A 27052-nucleotide genomic window follows, 5' to 3' on the forward strand; every position below is an offset into this window, starting at 1 on the left:
CAGGGCGTAAAGAATGGAACGCCCTCGGCACCATGTCACTCCGGGGTTATCAGGATCTTAGTATATCAGGCCCTTTGTGCCGTGTGTCTCACCTGTCAACAAATAGCAACAACACAGCTAAAAAAAATGCCTTCGAGTTTAACTACTTTGGGATTTTTGGAGGAATCCTGCTTTAACTCTATGAAAGGGACTTTTCTTGTCTTTCCCCATTCTTCGGGGCTATTGTGCAAACAGAATCAGTACTTGGCGAGCCTCAGCCGGGCAAGTTAGTCAATTTAATAGTTGTGCTTTTTAGACATGCCGATTCCAGATACATTAAATAAATCAACACTAATTAATGTTCACTAAATGAACGAGTGGAAAACATGTTGCCCACTCCGTACGCCCACTCAGCCACTTCAGTATTTGTGCTTTGGTAAGTTCTTTTTTCACATCATAATGATGATGACAAAAAGGTAACATGATGTCCTGAAAAGAAAAAGTTCACTCTTATTTTATTTTTAAATTTTTTCTATATTAATTGTAAAAGTTCTATAGGAACTTGGGCATGAACGTGAAGCTTTGTGACTTCTGATGGAAGAATACATACATACTAGAAATGTACAGTAGTTTTGAAACAGATGTGTGTTGGAAACTATTACACACATTTTGGCATCTGCTGTATGTGTACATATGTATGTACATATTTGGTGTTTGAAACATGAGGATTTGCTGTTTGTCTTTTTTGCTGAGATAGTAGTTTGGGTCAGCTCCCCAGACATCAATGGTTTGGCAGAAGAGAATCACTTCTCTCTTTTTTTTTTTTTGAAAAGGAGTTGAAAAGTTTGCTAATGTCCTGGAGAATCTGGCACGTCTCTGCATTGATTGCATAAAACCAGTTTGCAGGATGACTGTTTCCAAGGCAACTGGATTTTTTTTTTGTGCCTTTGCTCTCATTCTCATCTGTGGATTTCTCTCAGTACTTCTCGTTTTTGTCAATTGTGGCATGAATGTGTTGGCTAACACCCGTATTGAGTTTTAAATGGAACAAGCAGTGAAAACTTTGTGTATATTATTATTATTATTTTTATTATTATTAATATTAAAGTTTTAATGGACAGAAAATACTTGAAACCAGAAGACAACATGCAAGAAGTAGATATAGTTCTTTTGCCTTCTTTTATACAAATTCTTCTCACTGGCATGGATCTTCTGTTTTGTTGCTAATTTCCATGCTGCCTGCAAACAGACTATTGGTTTCCAACAGAACAGAGAAAAAGAAATCTATCTGCCAAACAATGCTCCTTCTCTGAATTAAACACCACGGCTCTAAACTTTAAGTATTCTGCTGACACTTCTCTTTCTTCAGCAATGTAATTCTGTGTTTTAGTGTCTCGATTGCCAACATTATAAATAATAAAGTGAGATTTTAATCATGGACAAGAGGGAAAGTGATTTACATACTTCAAATACACAGAGAGATGCATGAAAATGTAAAAATATAATCCCAAATACAATGAATTTTATATCCATTTTCAGTACAATTTACTGTTAAGTCACTCACTGTAGTTTAAAGTAGGCGAAGCTCCTATTCTCTGTACGCCCACACAGTTTCACACCACAGAGTGTTTGGTCCAGTTGTAAACATTAAATTCTGTTGCTTTACTCTTTCAGATGAAAGTGACAAAAGGAAATAATAGTTGAGGATCGTTTGTGCCTTTGGAGAAACTCAAGCACTTGGTTTTGGTTTTTCAATGATGATTTATTTATATTTATATATTTATGTATATTCGTTTACGGAGTGGCTGGAATGTGGTGTAGTGGCGAGTGGTCTTTCCTTACGGTGGGGAGGCCCCTGTTCAATGTCCTGTGACAGGTTGGCTGCAGCTGTGTGTAGAAATGGATGGAGATGTGGTAAAATATGTCATTGTCATTTTCATTCGACTTGGTAGCATGAAATGTTATTCTCTTGGGACATTGATTTCTCTTCACTCTCATGATTGATGCATTTCCTCTTGATAAGCACGCAGCACACCTTCTATGTCGCCCAAACATGTTTTATTTCTTGATAAATTCCATAAAATTGCTATTGGAGTTATCAACTTCTGCATTTTTTGTTCTTTTGTGTTGAAGAGAAAAAAACTATAGTCCTTGATAAGAATAATGGCTTTTCCTTTTGGGGGGGGGTGGTATTTGAGATCGCATCCCATTTTTGACTTATTGTTCTCATGTGAAAACATTTTTATGCCCCAAGACATTTTTGAGAGCACTACTAAAGATACTGGGGCTATAGAGCCTTCAGCATTGGGAAACAGCACAAGAAAGGGAATCATGCACTTTGTTTACATCCATCACGGAATGCACACAGTGAATGTGAACTATGTCACGGTCAGAAACCGATTTATTTTGTGAGAGATGAAATCTTGACGTGCCTCTTTAATCCACTGCCTTTGTATCTTATGTAGGAAAAAAACAGCACAAATCTGCACAGTATAAATGAATAGAAAGATATGATGGACACAGTAATCAATCATTAATTTAAAGGTTACACGGGTACTGCAGGAATTATAATCAAAAAGATATTTGTTTCTATAATTTTGAACTGTGGGAGTACCCATAGGAAATGAGAGTACATGCAAACTGCAGACAGAGAGGCCGGGCCTGGGTGTGAACTCTTCTCGCTATGGGGCGAGAACACTCAGCACCATCCAGCTTGTATTATTAAACAGTATTCAAACAGTGCTGTGGTCACGGGAATGATTATCTCAAGTTCTTCATGTGAATCGAGAGTCCTAATTATCTGTGAAATCATTTGTGTTTTGAATCAAATGAGGAAGAGTCCGTCCTCCAGCCCGGCCGCTGCACTCTTCATCCCTCCCTCGGCTTATTCAGCGCTGCAGTTATAATCACCCGGAGCTAATTGAGGCTTATGATATTTCCGACAAGTTCCCTGCAGCGTGACTTCTGCAGCTGTATCCAAACGCTATTGATTGATTGTCTGTCTGAGTCGGCCTTCGTTTTTCTTTCTTGCTTCAGGCATTGAGGAGTCAGATGGGCTGTGAAGATGAAGGCTCGTGTTGACATTATGTGATAGAGTGTGCGTGTTTGTGTGTGTTTGCGAGTTTTCAAGCTTCAGGGTTTAAATTTCTTTTCAGAAGGACTCACTACTCTTTAGTGACTCTTCAGTCATGTGCTCTTTGACTCTGGCTGTGCCTCGTGTTCGTCTCCCCTCAACTCAGTATATTTTTCTGCAGCTTTTGATGATAACAGTTCTTCAGTACAAGCTTTTGAAAATGCCGTGAATACTGGAAATGACATGCTGCAGAATCTATCGATCCATTACCGTCAAAAATTGTTATAACCGGGGACAATGAAAAAGAAGCTGAGGGCCGGTGTCAGTACAGGACAAGAGGAGACACAGCTAGGTGGTTTTGTGATGCTCTTCACAGCATCATGGTAATGAGGAGGATTATTATGTCCCCCCCTCGGGCAGCGGAGGCAGACAGAGTGGGTGTGGGCACGAGTGCGTATCACTTTTTGATGCTGTGATTTGTGTGCAGAGCTGCTTGTGAGTGCATGACAAAAGCAAGATAGAAAACCCAAACCTTTTGAAAGTGAACCTCTTTTGTTGTCCTGACATCTACTTTCCTGTATTCACTCTATTAAACATATATGGATTTAGGGAACAGAAAAAAAAATAAAAAAATCAATGTGTCTACTAGGCACACGTTCCGATTTATGGATATGCCTCGTTCCTCCAGCCACTGAGTCACATAAACAAAGAAGGTGTGTAAAGTATGCAGACCAGGCATGAATGCATTAGCGTGTGCTTAAAGGTCGGAGCCAAATGTAGTCGCAAGTTGTAAAAACAGAAGCAGCGGGACAGATGAATACAGGAAGTCGTAATCATCTGCCTTCCCTATTCCCTTTCCTCTTCTCATACACACCCTCTTTCCCACCTCCTCTTCACCCTCTTGTGCCCCCTTCCTCCTCCTCCTCCTTCGCTCAGCAGCACCCAGTGGTATGCTCCAATCATCTTCACTCCTCTCTCTCCCCCTCTCTCTCTCTGTCTCTCTCTCTCTCTCTCTCTCTCTCTCTCTCTCTCTCTCTCTCCTCTGGCAGCCTCAGCAGTCTCCACAACCACAGCTAGACACTGGTGCAGCATCGATCCATATGTGCACGTGTGCCTTTCGTGGGTGCCAGGTTCTTAGGGAACGTTCCTCTTTCGAAGCGTGTGCAAGTGTGCGAGTTTGATCCGTGTGAGAAAATGTGCGCATGAACGTTTCTGGAGCATCCTTTGTACGGGGGAGAGACTGAGAGACAGTGCAAGGATGCATGGTGGGCAGGTGTTGTCGTGATCGGTGGAGTTTCCAGTGTACTATCTGTGCCTTCTGCCTTCCTCTTCCTCCAATCTGCTCATCTTGTGAGGACAAAAATAAAGCATCCTTGCTGGGATGTCCACCTCGCCTGGTGCAAGAGACAGCAGCCAAAGGAACTCTTGTAAGTGACTTTTTCATCTTTGTGTGTTTTAGTCCATCATATGTCTGTGCACTCTGTTTTTTTTTTTTACTGAAACTTAACCCTTTTTAAGCCTTTTAGATTTTCTTTTTTTGGGGGGGGGGGGGGTATGGGGCTGTACATCATGCAACACAACAATGAATACGTGCTGTTATTAATAATGTAGATGCGACGGGTGAAATAACGGGAAGCATTTCAGCGTGCTAAATGTGGAGCCCGTGGTGGTGAAAATAGTGGACTGGAATGCACAGAGTGGGGTTGTGTAACAGTATGTAGAAAGATGATCATTGCTGTAGTACCAGTACAGGGTGCATACTAGTCGATGTTTACATATCAGAAAGAGAACATGTGGATATGTGTAATGTGGGATCGTTTTGGGGCATGGATTACTGTTTACGTGTTCCCTCGAGAGCATCCCAGTGTCGACCTATTGAGAAGGGGCTGAGCATCGATCGGCTTGCCAAACCTGCTGTTTCTCTCCACTGAGAGGAAAAGATCAAATCATATGTCATTCTCTACCATCAAATTGATGAGACAGTACAGTCTGCCTTTGGTTTAATTACTAAAAACATGAAAATAGTCTTGTAAGATACAATACGGTCAGTTTCTGCTGTGAACAGGGAGAACATGTATACTCCGTCACAATAATTCCTCGCCTGGACTTGAAGTAGGACATTAATCACTTAAAACAATCAGTCTGAAAAATACGCTGCACTTCTTTTTGTAGCAGCAGTGTTTGCATGTAGTGGATTGTTGTGCTGTTTCTGCAGCAGCAAGTTTGCACAACAACGCTGAGATTTAGAATCCAGGAATGACTCCAACATATCCAAAAAATTATCCAGTGGGTGAGAGTGTGTAGGATGCTCTGTCGATTTAATGTTTGACTTCATTCTGGCCCTCAAGCATTACACACACGCACATGCACCCACATGCACCCACATTCACGCACGCATGAATTCTGCACTGTAAGTGGGTGATTGATAAGATGATGTGACTCATTTTGACTCACTTGAAAGCTCAGTGTGAACACACAGAAAATCTCCCGCTTACACACACACACACACACACACACACATTGACTGCTTTGACTGAAGCACAGATCACAGCTGGGAAAATGGGTCTCCTTTTATTGCTTTCATTATTATTGCACCATCCCCCTCCACTCTCCTGCATTCCCCTTCTCCCCTCTGTTATTTTGGGGATGTTATTTACTGCCTAACCTTGCGCACAACTCGCCTGGAAACCGTCTGTGTATCGGGGTGATGTATTAATGATCACACAATGACACGCCCACTCTCAGTACCTTTTGTATGTTTGTGACTGGAATTTTTTTGGGGGGGGATAGATAGATAGATAGATAGATAGATAGATAGATAGATAGATCCTTTATTTGTCATTTCGTCTTCCATCAAAATGAAATTTCATTGCGATGTCTCAGAAACGGCATCACTGTGTGCTCTATGACTTGACAGAATAAAACTAAAATTCATTATTGTATGACTCCTACTCCTCTTTCACATGCTTGGTTCTAGTTCTTGGCTACTTTGCATTGTAGTTGGCCAGTCTGCTCCTTGTCAGGACACATCTATCACATTACCTTCTTATATAGCTGTGCCTTCAGATGGAAATATCAAGTGGCTGCAGGCTATGATCGCAGATTTACAGTGTTATATAACCAAATGCAGCATCTGAACCAACAAGTCAATAGTCACATCTTCAGAATAGAAAAATGGAGTTTATAAAACATTACACAAATAGAAAAAAACTAAATCTCATAACACCACAGATCTTCTGCTGTAAATATCAGAGGAGCAAATCCACACAATATCTGCAGCTAAATGTACCATTAAAATTTCCTTAAATCCTGGTCTGAATAATATTGTGACATGCAAACACTCCCATCTGATTTGATTGGTCCTAACTATTTGAAATTATGATTGGATCGGATCCTGATTGTGATCCATAATCCATGTAAACAGCATGTATGTTACATAACGTCACCAATAGAAGTGATACAGCAAAACTGGTTAATGGGGTGAAAGCTGCTCCTAAAGGTATATTTAATGATGATGAAATAGTTGAAAGGCTTGTAGTGAAGCTGAATATGGATATATCATGTGCATCTGGCACAAATAGCCAACTTCGCTTTGCAAAGTATTATGGGATTGATCCACTGAATCATTGCACATCAATCTGATCATTTTAGTAGTATAGTAGTTTACTTCGTGTACTTCAAATGTGATAGCCATGTGATGATGCGATTAGCTACAATAATATATGGGATGAAAAATCCTACACTTTTTTAAATGCTCATACATTACTAATACTACATTCTGTGGATCATGTTGTGTAATCACTACACGATAGCACACGTCACTAAGAGAGACAATAGTTGTGATCTATTTCTGGACCCTTCAAAAGCCGCAGCTCTGTAAGAAAGCCGTATTTTTAGATAGGAAAGTCAGTAGTATCTTTGATCTGTGCTTCTTCAGCTGTACCCAGTGTGGTATTAACACTACACCCCCACTCTGATAGTTTGTGTCCTCTGTTAAAGGAGCAACAGCAGGCACCTGCCACTGAGATGGATGTGCTGTGTCATCACTTCTCCTGCCAAATGATGGCTTGCCTCACCTCTCCTCTCCTCTCCTCTCCTCTCCTCTCCTCTCCTCTCCCTTCCTCTCCTCTCCCCTCTTGTCTCCCCCCGACTTTGTCCTCCTTTTGGTGCCTGGTTGCTGAACACATCTGCTCTCTTCTCGACTGGTGCCTCATCTGTTCTTTAATCTCTGAAACCCACAGCTCCTCTCCTCTCCTCTCCTCTCCTCTCCTCTCCTCTCCTCTCCTCTCCTCTCCTCTTTGTCTGCTTTATCTAGGTTCACATGAAACTTTAATTGCATGTAAATCAAAGCGCTGCAGATATAATTAGTCTTTTGTGCTGCTTTAATAAGAAGGCCTGGACGGCTAAAACACGGTGAAGTGACTGACTCTGACTCCGTCCCTGATTGGTAAAAGCCACAAGGCAACCTCAACTTCTTTTGGTGTTGAAGAATTGGACATTTGATGGAATTACATAAAAGAAATACGAATTCTCTGAAATAGTATGTCACCAAGCAGACAACAGTTAATAAAGCACCAGATTTAGGGTCAATCTGATATTTACTTATACTAAAGAGCTTAAACTCTAAATGAAACAGTTGCTGTTTGTAATCTTGCATCAACGCAGGTGTGTCTCCAGGGAATCTGTGTGTACGCTGTCATTTGTTCCTGCATACATGTCTGCATTCATCTCAGTCTATCGTTAACAAAATGCAATTAGCTTCTTAATTAGCCTACACAAACATTACTCATATCGTGTGTAAACACAGTGCACACAGACCGACGTGTCTTAATTTGCCTGCTCATTATCAGGGAGGTCACGCTTGCTTTGAGGCACACGGAGAAGGTTAAAACAAGGAATAATGGGATTAAAGGTCTTTAAAGATGGGTTTTTGTTTGAGATGAGGAAGAGAAAGTCAAGGACGGGACTTGACTTTATGTTTATAAGATGAATTAATCACATTTCAACCTTGACTAACTCATTTTAACCTTTCTGTGTGTAATGATTTTACCATTGTGTTGACTTCATGATCCATTGAGTGGTGGCTCAGTTGGTGGAGTGGCGTGGCTTTCAACCACAGGTTGGTGGTTCGATCCTCCATCTTCCTCCACATGTTGAAGTGTTTTTGGACAAGACACTGTGCTCTAAGTCGATCTCTCTCTTTCACTCTCTGTGTCACTTGTTCCCACCTTCCCTCTTTCCAAACCGTGTCCAGGTGGCTTAACGGGTGCTGCTGGCAAACATTCAACTCCCCCTGTCTCCCCCTCTTGACACTCACACTGTTTATTCAACTGTACCAGGAAGAAAAAAGCTCTGCTCAGATAGATTAGGAGGCGCATTCTTTTAGAAATGGTGATTCTACAACTTAACATGTTAAGGAGGAGAGAGAGAGACAAAATGATAGAAATGGAGAGAAGAATGATTAAAAAAAAAAGTTCATGAGCAGAGAGGAAGAAGAAGTGAATAAGGAGTAGAGAAAGAGGATGAGAAAACAAAGAAATGCTGCTGAAAAAGAAAAGAGCAATACTAAAGAGGAGGGATAACCTCCACCCAGGTGGAGGGTGAAGAAGAGTGGGTGAGGAGACAGACAATTAGAGGGAGTCGAGGATAGCGGTGGACCAGGGTTTTAAAAGACTGCAAATCTAGAAATGCTTTAGCGATAATGAAGAAGGAGAAGAAGAAGAAGAAGACGTGGGAGAGTGAGACGGGCCTCCACACTTTCTGGAAGTCTTCTAATTGGTTCTGGCTGGACAGAGATGACAGTCCTCAAGGAGTGGAGAATATCCAACCTTTGCAATGCCAAGACAAATTTTTCATCCTATCAAAAAATTTATGTCAGTGGAAAGTGAATATCGGGAGCCTTGTCACCGACAATATGTACTTCGATTATAACACGTTGTTTGAAGTTCTGGCACCATAAGATCAGCGAGGTAGAAATGAAAAGTAACACATTTAAAAGATTTCCAGAACCTCGACCAAGACACATGCTCTGTCCTGCAACATAGCAGTCCCTATTTTAATTAACACTATGTGCACATATTGTAATCAAGTTTACCCAAGTCAGTTTTTTTTCCCTTCATTCAGAGCTAACCTCATTCTAATTAATTCACAAGCTATGCAGTAAATAAAACCTGCCAGGAAGAAGGGCCAGTTTCAACAAGAAGCCTGCTTTTGCCAACTTTTATCTGAAATCAAATCAGTTTGAAAAGCAAACATTGTGTATCAAATGTTCAATCTGCCACCTGCTGTGGATGCACTGCCTGAAAACTGAATATATCCCCTGTTTAGATGTAAGCAACCAGCCAAGACTCTTCTTATGCCTTTCTAAATATTATTAAGACTAGCCACTTTCCACAGGACAGATTCGGGAGCTTTTTATATCTACGTGTTGTATTTATGGTCTGAGTCTATGTAGACCAGCTGTGCAGGAAGCTTTCAACACTATCTGGAGAGTTTATCTTCTCCATCTGGATTAATTAGATGATAAAGATCACTGCCATGTTTGGACATTACAGCGGCACCTGAAAAATTACAAAAAACAACTGCAAAGATAAAAAGGTTCAAACAGACAAATTAACGACCGCAGATACAAAATGACGGTGAGTTTTTAATAAAAATGTGGAGACACATGCAACATGATCACAAGTAAAACAAATACGAAATATGCACTTTAGTTACTTGCATCATCTGCTATTCAGTTCTGGGTTTCAGTGCAGTTTTGTCCTTCAATCTTACGGTAACCGTGCAGCCACCAGTCGACACATTATTGACAGTTGTTTTGATTGAAATGCAACATTTTCTTCATGTTTTGCACGTTGCAAAGTTATCGCACGGGCTGGATCAAACCCTCTACCGAGCCACTTTTGGTCCCAATACAACATGTTTGATACTTTTACTTTTGCAAAACTCCATTAAGTAAACACAGACCAGCAAAACAAAGTCATGACTACTATAACAACCAACTTCCTAAAACACAAAGAAAGATTGAAATGTCAAATGATCTGGTAGGTCAGTGTAATGCCTCGGTCCTTTAATATGTTAGATTTGAGTTGAATTTGTTCAAAATGCTCATGTGAGAGTGACCAGAAACACTTTCCTCTGGTCAAAGCAATTCACGTCGTTATAATGATGAAGCTGCAAATTCTCTCTGTAACCTTTTTTTTTTAGCTCTGGAGCTACAAATAAGCTCTCTCTGTTCATCTGTGCTGAGAAATTACTCTGAACTGTGTGGCATGACAGGAGAATAAATAGTTGGATGGACCCACCAGAAGCATAATGGCTGTAATTAAAGGAACAACAGTGACTGAGCTATAATTTCACAAAGAGAGTTATGGCAGCTTTTTTGTTTTATCGGGTACGTCCCAGTTAATTCGGTGGCGAGGCTTGAGCGAGAGGGCTGCTTCTGAATTCAAGCTGTCAGATGATTTCAAACACCCTCGCAAATGTGCCCGAGGATGCTGTAAAACTGGTGGGGTGAGGATGACAGGCCGCCTTAAATGATGCTGTACACAAAGATGTGCAGACATACACTACAAACACATGTACACATATAAACACATACAAACAAAAACCAGATCAAATTGTTGTGTACCTGTACTATAAGTTTATTCTTATCTCCTTCCCAAAAAAACCTAAACAAAAGCCAATATAATCAGTGTTTTCTATCTCAATTCCTGCTCGCAGATGGTTTGGAGATTGCATTTTCCGTCCCTGTGTGATGTAACTCAGCAGGTGGGTTATGGTTTTTTTTCTCCCCACTCCTCACACTCCTGGGGGAAATGGTGAGAAGGAGGATGGGCAGAGAAGCGAGAGTGTGGTCAGACGGCTAGAGTTGCTCTAATTAGCTCCATGGTCCAACCACAACACTGTTTGTAGGCACATACAGCGGCAGGGTCCTTTTGGTAGCTTTTTACTCTCTTTTGATGTCGGCTTTACACTTTTCACTCAACAATCTGTATCTAACGCTTCATATTTAATGTGAAGTCATTTTTTTTCTGTGCTTGCGAACATGCTGAGGTAATCAGTATTTCTGTGTGTGCCGCTCGGACCTTGATAATGTTCTCCCTCCTGGGCTTTCCTGTTCTGCACTCTCCTTCCTTATGTAAGGATATATAGCATAGGTCAGCTAGATCTGTCATTTAGATTAGTACCATAAAACACATCTTTTTCTCCTCTATCCTGCCCCTCTCTCTCTCTCTCTCTCTATATATATATTTAAAAAAAAAAAATTCTCTCTGTGTTAACTTTGTGAGAAGGAAAGCACTTGTGTGACTGAATATGGAGGGATCAGTGAATCATTTGTCCCTGCTGGGTTTGTGTGCTGATAGAAATATAAATGTGGCGCCGGTGTGTCTGTGTCACTGCAACATGGACAACGACAAGATGTGGTTTGTGTGAGGGAGCAGCGGGCCTCCCTGCTGTGCAGCAGGTGACTGGGCGAGGTCAGGTACAACAAAACAACAGATGGATTGACAATGTAGCAGCCGCGGGGCGACTCATCAACTGTTTCCCCCCAAAGTGTGATACCACGGATAAAACCTGTCTGAAGAGGGAAAAGGCACACAGGAAATCTATATCAATATATATTCATGTTCTTTATCACGTTTTTATTTATCTACATGGTGCTGGACACGATTTAGGTTTCATCCTGGACACATCACAGTCCACCACCGCACAAATACAGAGATTTACATCTAAAGGCAGTTGTGACCTTGTTGTTAATGAGACAATGACTTTGATTAAATATGTTCTATTCTACAATGTTAATAGCTTTTGCCGCATTTTAAAGATCCTTTATTTGATTTGAAGTGGCCTTTTTCCACCACTTAACTTACTGTGTTTCTTCCTACAATGGCAATTATTCACATAAACTGGTATGTATTAATATGGTACAGACCCTGCACAGGGTAAAGCAGCATAGAAAATGGATAGGTGGATGCAGGTCTGTAACAAGGAGCTACAAGGACAAAAGTTTAGACATTTTTGGACATCACAGCTGAACCACATGATCATAATGCAGCAGCTGCACTCCAACTCTTGAGGACATGCAGTTCTGAGGATTCAGTGCGGCTCTCGGCCTTGAGCAAACAGGAGTGAAGTAATAAAATAATCAGGAGAAGACGATATCAATGAAGAAACTACTGTGTGGAGTAACTCAAGCCGAAGGGATTTGTGTTTGTGAACGTGAGCGCGCATCACCGCTGCTCAAATGCTCTTTGTGAGGTTCTCTCCTCTGGCCAAGATTAGGTGTATTATTTGTTTATTTACAATCTTTGCTGAAGCCAACAGGATGGCACATCATGGCTGCAGACGAATGAGGCTGTGAGCGAAAGAGAAAGCGGAAGAAAGAGGGAGCCATGTAGAGGATGTGTGAAAAATATGCAGTGACAGAAAAGAACTGGAGTACAAAGACTTATAGCTGATAGCTTTTGATATCTCTGTCAGGTTAGAAAGAAAAAAAACCACTCTTGAATTATTTAGTCTGAGGATTCAGCGCAGAGGAGAAGAAGCTCCCATTCAATAGTCAACCCAAAGGGCTGAAAGTCTGGAATTTTCAGACAAAAAGATGTTGACAGTGTTTGTGTGTTGCCATTTATTGCCATGACACGTTAATGCTAATAACTAGAGGAGCACAGTATTACTATTTGCAGACTAAGAAGCAAACAGATTTTCTTTTTTACTGATGGATCTGGTTACTTTTGCAGCGAAATAAAAAAGGCATGAATGAGAATTTTCACGAATACGGAAACATCTACGTGTGTACGTCCGGTGTTTCCAGAGGTTATTCATAATCTGTAGCTGTTGTAACTGTGAGACAAACGGTTTTGTTTGTAAATCATTTATTTATTCTCTCTTAGAATTACAATTCATTACTTCATCCTGGCCTGCACTCTGAAGAAGTATGGTACATGTTTTCTATGTAAACTGCAGTAGTTTACTACTGCAACCTCTGTTTGCAATACTTCACATCTTCATCTTCATTCTCAGGATGTTCATCTTGTTCTTTTCTCAGTGTTCCAGCTGGAATTCACCCATTTCCTGTCGATTTGGTCATTTTTAGTCGAACATATTTTGTGAATTCTGGAGCCATTTTTTTTTAAGGAATCAGTCTTGGTTTTCTCAAAGGGACTCTGAGGTGAACAGGATGTACTGTCAATAATGTTGTATAAGAGTGTGAGAACATTCAATCAATAGTTTGAAAAATCTGGGTCAAAGATCCTGAAGGAAAAAACAAATTGATGTGGATTCCATTTGACTTTTTGAGACAAAATCATAGGATATTGGAGATAAATGGAGGCAAAAACTAAAATAAATCTAACGATATTTAATCAAAAAACACATTTTAAAACATGAAATTACTGTGAATCTAATTAAGATTAATTATTAGAACAATGTGACGCAAGCTCACTTTGAAAACCCCGGCTTTGAGTGAATGAATGGATTCTTTTTTTTATTTTATTAAGTGATGCTTTTCAGCATAAGAGTGTTTTCCTGCAGGAGGAAGTCATTCCTTTTTTTCTGGGTTGTCGTTTTGTTTTACAGATATTATGATACTGATACTTGGCTGACGGCTGCCAGGGTTTATGACGTTTAAACAAACGTCTGGCCTTTAAATGAACATTTTAATAAATCGGATTGACTTGGATTTGAGATCTAGTTAAATACTCAAGTATTTCCTTTAATATTTGCGAAGAAACCAAGGGATTGAGAATTATAATCACACTGCTGTCTGCTCATAAACACGCACACAAAGATTATCTGCGGTCGCTCCCACTGCTGACAGGATGGCAGGAAAGCAGCTCATGAGAACGTGTGAATGAATCACATTTGTATGGATTCATTCAATAAGTACATTATCACACTGTGCCGCCTGCCTAACCAGAGTTTGTATGCACATATGCCTTAAAGCTGGAGGCTTCTGCGCTGGGCTGTGGTTTGTAAGTAGGTATGAGGTGGTTGGTTAGAAATAGATTTTTAATTCAAAAATCGGATCAGCTTAAGAAGTAAAAGGTAATCTATTCATTGTTTTTTAGTTTTTTTTACTTAAAGAAACACTCAGAAATAAAAATATACACAATTCATTCTGTCTTCTGCCAAGACATTTAATACTGGGTTACATAGTTTAAGAATCAGTATTGAGGAATACTTTTTATACGTGGTTTGAAACGTAAGACGGCTACTGGCAAAGTAGAGCTGCTCCTCTCACCATTACCAAAGCGCAGAAATCTATATTCACAAAACAACCTTCCCGACTACATTGAGTTTAAATATTAAAGCAAGGATGTTGCACATGTGTCAGAACACCTGCTTGATGTTTTTACTCTGGATCGGCACGACTTCTTGCATTTAACGTAACTAATCATTTATCAGCGTCTCTCAATGAAAAGACCTGTGTGCAGTACTTGCACTTCCCGCCATGAGTTGTTATGAAAAATTGATCAAAAGGAACATGTGTGTGTACCTGTTATTAGCAGTGTGGCAACAAAAACACATGTTCGGAGATAGTGGTGTGCACGCACCAACAGAGACGCAGAAGTCAGTTCAGTGTAGATCCATTGCCGTTCAACTGTATTGACTGTTACATTTATTTTAACACAGGTTTTACTTTGTCGATGTTATTAAGATGAACTATTTACTGGCAGTCTTGGAGACTTTGCGCATCTTTTTCCAAGGAGATTTGTAAATTTTTAAACTGATGTAATCCCACAGTGCGCTCATGCTTCACTGGTCTTCTGCTGTTTGCTCCTGCCTTTTGTCATGCCTGTGTGACTCCACTGTCTCCTCCACTGTTACGATGCTTATATTGCAGCACATGCGACTACTCATTCATTCATTGAGAAGGTTTCGAGCGGAATGAAAAAAATAAATAAATAAATACGAGGTGATGCTGCTCTGCAGTGCACACTATGAAACATTTAGCACAACATTCATCAGGTACACGTGTGAGTGTGTTTCTGTCGGTGCAGCTGAAAGGCAGCTGAGTGTAAACCCACAGCTTTCAGTTTTACAACCCCTCCATGTTTTTTTTTCCCTTTCCTCGGCTACAGAAAGTAGAAACAAACATGCAGAGGTGAAGAAAAGAGGACAACCTTGCATAATGCATAGAAGCCTTTATGAATGTTTATGAAAATACAAACTAATTTCACTACTTAAAATTAACACGATTGCTCGGTCGCATGCCCATATTGAATGTGAGTATTTTCATGCATCGCTTTACTTTCAAAGCTTGTTTACTTGCATTCAGGTTACATGTTTGCTGACCATTTCAACTGCTGCTGTAGAGTCACCATAATATTCTGGCTTCTGCCTGCACACAATATCCCCTGCTGAAGGAAATGCCAGCGGGCATTTGTGCACTCAGAGTGTTTTTGTGGTGTGTTTCCGACACCGTGGTCGTAAAGTGATTTTTACCTGGCGAGTGTCAGACTGGCCTGGTTTCCTGATTTAGAGGCGAACACCCAGTGATTACAGCATTACCCATCGTTAAAAAAGACATCACCCTTATCCGTGTGAGTAACGCTCCCTTAAAGGCAAGCAATTAACCTGTTAGAAAATGCCTCTTAGCCACCCCCAGCCCCCACCCCCCCTCCTTGCACTGCCTCATTCTGAGTTCACAGGTTTATGTGATGTAAGCATTTCTAATGGTCTCCTCTCGAGGGGGATAATATTATTTAATGTGTCCAACACTGCAGGATGGCCTAATCTTGCTATATTATGTGTGTAAGATGTCGATGAAAGTAAAAATTTGCATCCACCTCTGCCACGCTTCGATTCCTTGTTGCTTGGAGCTAATTGGCTGATCAGTGATTTATTTGGCAGGTCAGAAAAACTCTTTCCACCCGATTTATCTTTGACCACAGGGGAGAGCACGGGAACACAATTTCTTAATTTCTTACGACAAATGAAATCTTGGTCTGAAGGTTGTGTTTAACTGTTTTAAAGGGCGCAAAACTAGAATTATGTCATTTTGATGAGCCTACATATTGAATTTTCACACATGAGTTGGACTCATTTATCACTCGTGCCTCAACATTTAGTAACACTGGCTTATTTATTTATTTATTTATTTATTTACCATGAAAATCCCTGCATCTAGACACAAAAACTGCGCCAGCCAACATGATGAGGGTTTACGTGGGAAGAGCATTTTGTTGGCAAATGAGAATGTCATTTCTAAGCAGATTGTGAGAGGGAGAAAACATTCCACATACTCTCGAGGAGCTTAGAGATATCATGTAAGAAGATGTAGACCTCCCTTCCCCCTCGTCCTTCTCCTTGATGGATCGTTCCTCTGCGTGACGATGTACTGTCAGGTGCTGTCAGATAAAACAACCGACTCTCTATCTTTTCTCACTGCCTTTGCCTGTCGGCAGCTATCAAGACTGTTTCAAGGCCACTGAATTATATTGGGCACATTATGTTGGAGAGTTTGCCTTTTAAGTGAAGGTCACAAGTGCGGTGACTTAGTCAAACGCAAGAACAAAGAAGCCATTTGGACATCAAAAATGAACCTGACACATGTCTATAGGCAGTGTTTACATTGATAAATGAGTTTATCTTGAGTTTATATGTCACAATGGATCTACCTCACTACCTTCTTATGTCCCACATAACCGTTAATCTCCACTAAGTTTGCGTTTCGTAAACACATTAAAACAATGTATGCAACCATCCCAGAAGCTACATGTATTATTTCCTACTTACATCTGTACATCTGACATCTGAGGTTTGCAAATGCATATATTGTATATGTTCCATCTCCCTGAGGAAATCTGCTGCTGACCTCTTTCACTATGACATGTGGAGCTGCTTGCTCACACACACACACATATAGCAACACTGAATATACATGTATAAAAAGGCCATATGCTTTTCATTGAGAGAGTCAGATGGCAGTTGACGTGAAGGAACTTAAAAATTAATAGACATAAATGTAGTTTAACTGTAGCGGACATATGCTTCTCTTATTGAAGACACTGGAGAATTTAAAACTAAAAATAAACAGTTTGAAATGATAGCAATATTGCACACACAGCTAAATAAGTCATCAACGAATATAAGTGCATCTATTTAGATGCTGCTCAACAATGTTGCTCTCAAAAAAGTGGCCGCGTGCGTGACCCTTAAGTTGACATATTTCTGATCATTTGAAAACTTTATGCAGTTTCTGCTGCGTCTCTGATGTGTCAAGCCAGATTAGAAGTGGCAAAATATCAAATGCACCTCAATGTGTCACCTTATGTAACATTGCCTCAGTGTGTGTGTGTGTGTGTGTGTGTGTGTGTGTGTGTGTGTGTGTGTGTGTGTGTGTGTGTGTGTGTGTGTGTGTGTGTGTGTGTGTGTGTGTGTGTGTGTGTGTGTGTGTGTGTGTGTGTGTGTGTGTGTGTGTGTGTGTGTGTGTGTGTGTGTGTCAGTTCACGTTGTTATGCCTAAAACTGAGATTGCGCCGTCTGTCTATTAAGACTTTCAGCATTTAAAACATTTATTACAAAAAGATTATTCTCGTGTAATGTAGCCGTTGCTACTTATGACTCAGTCATTAATTCTATTTTCAACCCTATGATCCCCAAAACTGTTGATAATGGTGGTGTTTTGATTAATTTAGAGATGAAATAGTTCATTACCTACCTGTTTGTTGTTTTTCTCATCTAATCTGGTTTGAGCTTAATAGATGCGGCTGCTTGTAAACCCCTGCTGTGCATTCCATGTTGATTTGTCAGACTTTACCAAGCACTTACGCCTCAACAACATTAAGTCTGAGAACAAACCAAACCAATAAAACATCACACATTTAATTTGCGGTATAACAAACGCATGTTTCACATTATTGCAAGTTTGACCTCTTACTAAATTAATAACTGCCGTTGCATCCAGGTTATTCAAAAGGTTGCCATTGGTGTTTTGATTCTGTTTTTTTTTTTCTTCTTTATGAATCTCAGTAATTCTCAATTTAACATGAAGGGCTTTTTTTTATTATTTATAGAAGGACTGATCATATGGTGAACCCATTCCAAGCACATTGAGTAAGGTCAGGTCCACAATCACAGACGTGACCTTCACCCCTCTTGCAAGATATTGGTACATTCTCAACTCCAGTGTGCAGCCCTGTGCGCTGAATCGGTGGACTGCTACACTAGCTGACACCTCTGATTTGCTGCAAGGCACAGCCGTGACCCATCTGCGTGTCAGTGTGTGTGCGTGTGTGTGTGTGTTGTTATTATGGGGAAATGTGTCATCATTGTGCAAACCAAAAACTAGAGTGTGTGCGTGTGTTTTCACCTTGCCCAAGCAAATTATGTATCATCCACTCATCTATTCTTTTTTTTTTTTTCATGACTAACTGCCAGGCAGAAAACCATGTAAACAGTAATGGCAGCTCTTAGTTTTGCCACATTAGCTGACTGTGTTCGTATGTGGAACCAGTCAAAATGAATTAATCACATCACGCAGCGTTGTGTAATGCACTGTTACATTTTGTGCAGGACTTCGGAATTCGTTCAGCATAAAAACATTAATGAGAAATTGTGATGACAAAGAAAAGAAAAAAAAAAAAAAAAGCTCTATCCTCTGGTGGCATTCAGGCTGTGAATGACTAAGCAGGAAGCACGACGCCCCCCTACACAACTCCGAATCACATGTTGGCACTTTTCTAACCAGTTGCCTGGTTACATGTGTAGTCAGACAAACTGGTTCAGTGTGTGTGTTTTACTCAAATTACATCACAGCGACGGCGAGAGAATGGCCTCAATGTGTCATGAATTATTTAGACAATGACGGAACAAACTTCTGATGTTTCCTGAAAGAAGTTTCCTCATCAATTCCTGAACACCTGCAGCTTTACGCATCAAAAACAGGAATTGTTATAAAGTATCTCCACTCAGTATCTCTAAAATGACTCATGATATGATATGACTCAGGAATTTGTTAAAATCGGTTGTAAAGAATGAGCATAACTCGTGTTTGATTAGATTTGTTTCCTGTCAATCAGACCCCTGGTTAGTTCCCCATGATTGACTGTGGCTGCTGTATCACTATAATATTTCTAATAAATGTACAAAGAAGTGTAAATTTGTTAATCAATATTATGTATTTTCAGATGTACTGTAATATTTTGTTGCACTTTTATTGTACAGCAATTACTCTAAGTTAGTTTCCATTGATATGTATATTCTATTTAAAAGGACATTCTTCATATCCAATTCTACATCTTTAAGGTCATATCTGCTGTGTGCCGATCTAAAAACGATATCTGACATTATGACTTCTAAAACACTAAATATGTGTTTGTTTTTCTTCCAATGACAAAGTGAGTGCCTCAAATAAAATGGACAAACTGCCCAAAAATCAATTGTCTGTTTTGTTGTTGTTGAGGTCAAGAACAGTTTGAAAACTGTGTGGTAAACATTAAACACCCACACTATCATGTTATCACACAGAACATCCCACTCAGCAGCGCTGCCCTCTGCTCTCTCCTCAACCGTGCTCCAACACAACACTTTTACCCCTCTATCATACTGTGGTGCTACAGTGATATTGTGTGCCATGTGACAAAGTTATTGTATTATTGGCAAATTTTACGTTAGTTCAAGTTGAATTGTGTAAAAAGCTATAACAAATAAACCAATACAAATGTTGAAATGTCACAGCAGCCACAAAATATCCAGCTCATGTTCCACTCTAAATTGTTTGCTACGAAGGAAAATTAGATAATAAGATGAGCCGCATTCATTCGGTGCAGGGTTTCCACCTGTAACTACAAGAAAGTGCAGATGGGTTTCTTTTTTCCATGTAAATTAAAGTGCAGCCAGCAGCTTGCAGGAACATTTTGACATAACTAATAATGGAGAGGAAAAAAAAAAAAGCTACTCTATAAATTTGTTCTGGGAGACGTTTCCCCAGTCAGTGTAGAAAGTGAAAGAGTTGTAGTAGCAATTTAAATCAGAGATCCTCCAGGCAAGAGTTCTTAAGAAAACAATCTTGTGGTGCAATAATGCTGAAATTGCAGGCTGTGGGAGGCTTGAAATTAGATCAAGTGCAGAACACATATAGCATAATGATTGAGTCATGCCCTGTGCTGTTATCAGATGTTTTTTCTTTTTGTGTCTGAGTTGTTTTTAGATAAACCACACAGAAAACTGAGCTTTCTTCCGGCTTGACAGGTGTTTGTGCTCGACTGTGTGTACGAACCCAGACCGGACAGAAACCTCACGACGCTGCCACTCCTGCTGTTCGCCCAACAGACTGACAGCTCTCTGGTGCTGCTGACAGCAAAGAACAGATAGGCCTGACAGTGTCCGACCCCTGGGAACACGCAGGGGGAGTCGGGGCACTGCATGTGTTCGCCGGTGGGCCGCAAAAGTGTGAGAACGCTTGATAAAAGAAGTACAGCCACTTGAGACTAAGGGCTTGTGTGCAACTTTGCAACCTGTTTAACAAAGTAAAACTCTTCCACTCGTTGAATTTTATATATCCAACTGAGAGTACCTTGACAAAACCAGCGAACGCACAGGGTGAACTTGCAAACTCCACAGAGAAAGGTTCTCTGAGGAGAACAGATAAAGCCTTGGATGATTTATTCTGGAAAATAGTCACACCATTGTCACAATCCTGACTCAGTCCTTTGTAATCAGCCTGTGCAGTGGTGTCACAATGGAGTGTTTTTCTATTATATACACAAAGGAGTTCATTCAGTCCATCCGAAAGGTGCATTTTCTGTATCATGCATATTCGCCCTTTAGCACACAAGTCATTTCGATGGCTGTGTGAACGTGCGAGGGAGAAAAAGCAGTGATTATGTGCGCGTTATTTACAGCATGGGGCCTGCCTTTGGCGGAAACCTGAGCACTTGAGAGATAAAGCGAGGCGGGCTGAATCTAAAAATACCGCGGCTGAGTGAGCAAGGCTTAAGAAGAAGAAGCAGTGGCTGTCTACACTGTCAGCGCTGCCGCTTGGTCTGCAGGCTGCACGTTGCTGTCTCAGAATGAAATATTAGGCCTTTACAAGCAAACGGAAACAAATCCATCTGAGCGCAGACAGCTAATTTAAAGTGACAGATGAAACAACGGCGCGATTTCATATCAGATATTGAATGTTTGATCTGTTTAGTGAGTCAGTGTGATGTAAAATGTGTGAAACCACTATAATAGGATAGGGGATGTATCGATTGAGCGTTAATCAAAATCGAAATATCATTTGAGCTCATAAGTCATGATGATAAAGTTTCATCCATGCTTAGAGAATGCTGCAAATAATATATCAGGAAATTAAGCATAATTACACAGTACTGTTCTACCAGTATATTTCCTGACATGACGTGAGCAGACTGCACATGCCGGGTGGTTCGTAGTGACATTTCCAACATCGACTTAAAGGTCCCACCCTGTGGTAATATCCCTCTTTTCTTCTGTTTTTCTCCAAAGAATTGATGCAACACGAGGATGAAACATTTACCAGCCACACGTTTCAGTGTGCCGCTCATCATCTCCCTTCTCTGTTCTCTGAAAAGCTTCATTGCTACTTGAAATGGAAAAAAGGTTTAATCCATCCGTCTTCTCGACCAATTTAACCAGCTTAAGGTCACATACACCTGAAGACAATGTCTTTTACACTTTGAGAGGGAAATGGAGTACTGAAGAAAGGCCTTGCTACACATACGGCTTTGACTTAATGGTCCCACTTTGTATTCAGAACCCTTCGGTCTTATCATCATTTTCCCTTGGAGGAATGCAACAGGAATGAAAATATTCACAAACTAAACATCTTGCGTCTCGATGCCAGGCTCACTCTCTCTCTTCTCTGTGCTGTGAACTGCTCTGTCTTCATTTCTCACCGAAATACAATGGATGGATTGTTTGAATTTTAATCAAAATAGAAAAAAAAAAAAGATAATTTGAGCTCAAGAACAATGAGGGATTAATGGTAAATACACAGCACAGTTCTACATACAAATACTGTATATATGTGTATTTATATGGGTTTACATGCCACGAGTGGACTGCATGTTGTGGGTTCTTTCAAATCTCTTTGGCCTTTAACATCAAATCCGCAGAATAAACGGAATATATGCAACGCAAAGATGACGACATTTACCAGCTGTGTTTTGGACTGTATGGTTGTAGCGGTAGCACTTTTACCTCACGGCAACACGATTCCTGGTTCGAGTCCGGAAACATGCATTACAGTTTAGTTGTTCATTCTTAGATCATCTGCAGGCGTGATTGTCTGTCTCTCTGAGTTCGACCATGTGATGCACAGACGGCCTGTCCAGAATGGATGTACACTGGAGCATTATCTCTGCTTCCCTGTTAATTCTCTGTATTTCTCTCAGAAGGCTGCTCCAGCTCTCCGCACACAGAGGCCTGCAAACGTTGCCCACTAGTTCCAGGTTTTTGGCAAGAGTTGAAGGCAAGCTGGCCACCGAGTCCACCGACACCTCCATCCATGTATCCAATATTCCAACCGTTGGTCCATCGAGGCTTCAAACGCGACTCTCTCATTGGCACAGCCGATTGCAATACCTGATCTGTGAAGCACACTACAAAGTATAAATGGCTGGCTCTGCAAGCAACTTGAATTGGCTGCTGATGACTTATTAAAAGCTATATTTCCATTTGAAAAGGGGTCTGTCAGTGTTACTTATCGCTGCTGCAACAGTCACTTAAATGCCGCCTGTTAGCGCTCAAACTACATATTCTTCACACCGAAGGAATTCTGAAAGCGCTCTAATTGAGTTTAGCGCTTCAGAAAATCCCATTGACAAGGACTCTCATGTGTCCTCGAAGAAACGCGAGCCCAATTTAGCATTACACAAAAGCAACGTGGTGACCAGGTTTGTATCTTGAACTCCTCACATGCAGCTTTGCATTTTGCTCTGTGAACCAAGATGAGGAAATTCACTCAATTTAGTCAAATTTGAAGCCGGAGCTTGAACCTGAAAGACATTTTCTCACTTCTTAAACCATAAGTGAAGGTCAAAGCATCACTTCTCAACGTATCTCCAGACCTGGCCTCTTGTAAACAACCTGCAATGCAGATGTACATTAGTAGATGAATGGTTCTCTGCCTTGTATTTGTCTGTAAAGTGTGCATGAAAAAATGAAAAACACCCACACACCCACAAAGCCAGCTGGTACACGCTGTCACACATACCCTGACATGAAGCACCACTTCCTTTTTCCCTGTGGTTTCTGCTTCCTGCACTTGCTCTGCAGTTATTTTTCGTCTGCCGCCGAGAACAGATAGGATCTGATACATCTCTTGTTTTGATTAGTTTCGCCCTCTGAACGGGTGAAACAAGATTATTGGTAAATATTTATGTCGTTTATTTACGCTACCTCTCTTGGGATTTTGGTTCACACGTGAGTATTCGGCTCGGAGTGGTGCCTGCTGGAAATCTGAACAAAGTAAACAGCCAGTGAGGGGAAAATGTTTTTTTTCATCTTTTCATTTTTTTTTTTATTTCCTTTACTGGCATACCGAGCTCGGGAACAGACACACAGCATGTATAAAAGCCTGTAGTGCGATTATTTTTTTTTTATTATCAGAAACTGTTAAAGATTGTGATGTGTCTTTACTCATTACTACTTGCATCTATTCCAGCAGAAGGGTGTTCATATTGAGAATATAACCGCTTCTTTACACAGCACCTCTGGAGTCATTTACCTCTATAATTAATTGAATCCTGTTATTTCATTTGACATCTGCTGTGACTAACATATTGCAGCCGGCTCGGCTCCTGTGAAACGTCCCCAGACGTGTGTCTCCTGGTGAACAGACCACATGAATCATGTTCTAGTGTTTAGCAGTTGTTATGGGATCATATGAGCATGTCTGTATGTTAACACGGTTTCGACTCGGGACAAGGAAGCTATGTAAAGCAGCAAAATGTGCAAGAGGGGAAGTGGCTGGACTTGGCGACTTGAGCTTCTACAACTAAAGTCATCAGCGCTAACTTAATCCTGCAGGCTAAACGTGTGAGAGATAAAAATAGTCCCTGCAGCTCCAGTGCTGCGCAATGTGGTTTTCTGCTATGTGGCGATGAGGATGATGAGAAAAAGACCCGAGAGAGGAAAGGCGAAGGAGAGATTGTTGGGATAGGATGAAGCTTAAGATGGAAAATTTACACAAAAGGTGGTTTCATGTCTTAAGGAAGAATGAATAGATGTGAAAGCTCATCATTTAACCGAGAAAATTAGTATTTAAGGTGAATACTGGCTTTAAACGTCACTTTCTTGGGTTATCATGGATAATAATGTGCAATAGAGATGATTCTGTTTGACATGAACCTTTTGGGAATCATGTGACTTCTTGGCAATTCTCTGAACGCTTTGCATCTGATGGAGAAGGGAAGAAGAGGTTCATCCTGGCAGACAAACAGATGGATGCTTTCACTCAGTAGGTACATTGATGATGTAAATAAACCAGCAGTGCAAGCTAATAGTGTATTCAGAATTAGATTAGAGAAGAAGAGATAATAAGCAGGCTGTAGCTCAGTTGCTAATGCTGTCCACGAGCCCTAATTATAACTGAACACATTGCCTTGTTTCTCTCCGACTCCATCTTCATCCCGGGCCACTAACCCTACACAATACTTTACGATCGTTACAGAGCTTCCCTGAGGCCCCTGATTTAATAGAGCAGTCTCCACAAGACATGCACACACACACATGCACACACACGGTCGTACGGCAGAGGACAGAGTCTGGGGGGAAAGATGAGGGAGTAATGGGACGAAGATGAGTCCTCAGATAAATGAGATGAATTGGACTCTGGGAGAGAAATGATAGCCAGACAGAAAGAGAGGGGAAGCGATTTTCTGTCTGCAAGTCTCCCAGTACTGCTGGTGTCTGTGTGAGAGGGCAGTGGGAGGAACTCATTGTTTGTTTGTTTTATGACTCTGTGTGTGTGTGTGTGTGTGTGTGTGTGTGTGTATACCATAGTCACACTGATTTCTAAAAATCAACATCTGCTAATTTTAGCTGTTATTTATAGACTTTAAGCAGCTGAACACAACTTTGATGGTTGACTGTTTTGAAGGCAGTTGATGTCTCACAGAGAAAAAGGAGCCTCAGACGCCAGATATCTTTTTTAGCTCATTATTGCCTAAATTGGATGTTTTTGTCAACTTTAAACTAAGATCTAAGATGTGGTTGAATCAGACATTTTCTCTGCGTTGACCCGGCTCCTGCCACAGTAGTGAGTGGGTGGTCTTACGTAACGCCGTCGTCCATCGGAGAGGAGATGCGAAAACCAAAGGGACAGCCTGTGCAAGACTCCAGGCTGCACGCACACCCACAGGCACGCGCGCACGCACTCCATTAACTTAAAATTGAGACTCACTGATCCTAAACTTTGCTTTTTTCCTAATTAGAAACCTAATCTGTTTTCCAGAGGTATGTCCCCGAGCTTGTCTGAGTAAATGGATTTATTAACAAAATACGATGTGCTGTGAGTCGATCATACGATCTTTATGATCTGATTTGGCTCAAATTTTACACAGGTTGTCCGAACACACCCTGAACAGTTGGGGGTTTGAGGGTGTTGCTCAGGGATTCGAACCAATTCAATTTACTTCACTAAACCACCAAAAACCTCTTCACAATATCTGATCTGACAAAACAAAACAAGAAAATGTGTCAACAGAAGGAATCTTAAGACTGTGTCGTGTTTCTTTATTTTTCGCTGCGGCACTTCACACTGGGTGATTCATCGTGACGGACTGTTTGTCTTTTATTTGACATTTTACGAGTCTAAAATGAGGTTTTGATGGCGGATGGCCGACAGGTTGAGCAGGAAGGAATGTTAGGCCACGAGCTTCAGCTAATGTCACTTCACATTAGGCTTCTCACAAGACCGAGCACGAGCCAGGGGCCACGGCAAACTTTGGAGGAGACATAGCTGACTCACTTGATAAACTGTCTCAAATAATTTCATATGTATTGTCAGGATATGTTAGCTTTTCCACAAGCTATCGCACAGCTGCTGCACCAGCCGCTCTTATAGATGTCCCACGTGACCTGTGTTTAGATTGAACGATCACTTCCTTCATTTATAGAATCTACTGTGATCAAGTATCACAGCTCTGCCATCATATATCGCTTTGACATGAGGGCAACGTTCAGTTTTGAGTTGTGTTCATTTGACAACTCTGAATACTTTCAGAGACAATAGTGATGTTTCATTTGTAGATTTTTCATGTTCTAAATTAGGTGTGATCATAAACTTTTTTTTGACTGTTTAAATAAATGACTCAAATTATTTCTAATCTTGACTTTGGCTGGTAGAACATACAGTATATGAGTCTTGTTGGCTCCAGCGCGCACATGTACAAGTTCACCACACAACCAGCATATAATCTAATTTTCCCCAGTGACACAAGACGAGTTCACTGATCCTTGAAGCCCTGCCTCTGTTTAGAACAGTTGTTCTTTGCATTTTGATGCCACAAAAAAATGAATATATAAGCAAAACTTAAGATATTGCAGAGCTTGGCAACTGGAATATTTAAAGGAGTTCTATTATTCAGCTTTTCAACACTCTCACATGGGTATTGTTGGTCAAACACATTGTATTCAAAGTTTATTGCCCCAAATCCAGCTTTTCCTTGATTTTCATCCATTTGAATATTGGATCATAGGAGCTGCATTCAGAATCTGCTGTATCTGTGTGAGCTGGACTGGCTCCGCCCACACATGCCCATCTTGGGAAGAGGAGGAAGTCCTTCCTCCCGTGGTGGGGACACACAACACACTTTTTAAAAACATTAAACAAGTCAGGGAGGTAGATGACAGAAGTTCTCCACTTCTGGGACGTTATTCCAGGTATAGGGACATAACATTAGAAAGTGAATTTTGCATAATATGATCCCTTTAAAGGATTAAAGGTGACTGATATCGTGTTCTCTTTATCCTGAAATCATAACACATTCCTAACAGGAACATCATACATCCATCCCTCATGGTT

The 27052-nt window shown here is 40.7% G+C and overlaps 1 protein-coding gene across 1 annotated transcript in view; it reads left to right on the forward strand.

The window, feature by feature from the left end:
* The first annotated feature begins 4117 nt into the window (after positions 1-4117).
* dtnbp1b (dystrobrevin binding protein 1b) overlaps positions 4118-27052 on the forward strand; it is a 29137-nt gene continuing 6202 nt past the window's right edge. Inside the window, exon 1 of the mRNA XM_080484775.1 lies at positions 4118-4479. Within this exon, the coding sequence (XP_080340901.1) occupies positions 4434-4479 (46 nt within the window). The 5' untranslated portion in view covers positions 4118-4433. The remainder of the gene's footprint in view (positions 4480-27052) is intronic.

This window comes from Lipophrys pholis (genome assembly GCF_963383615.2).
Source record: "Lipophrys pholis genome assembly, chromosome: 17".
NCBI classification, from domain to species: Eukaryota; Metazoa; Chordata; class Actinopteri; order Blenniiformes; family Blenniidae; genus Lipophrys; species Lipophrys pholis.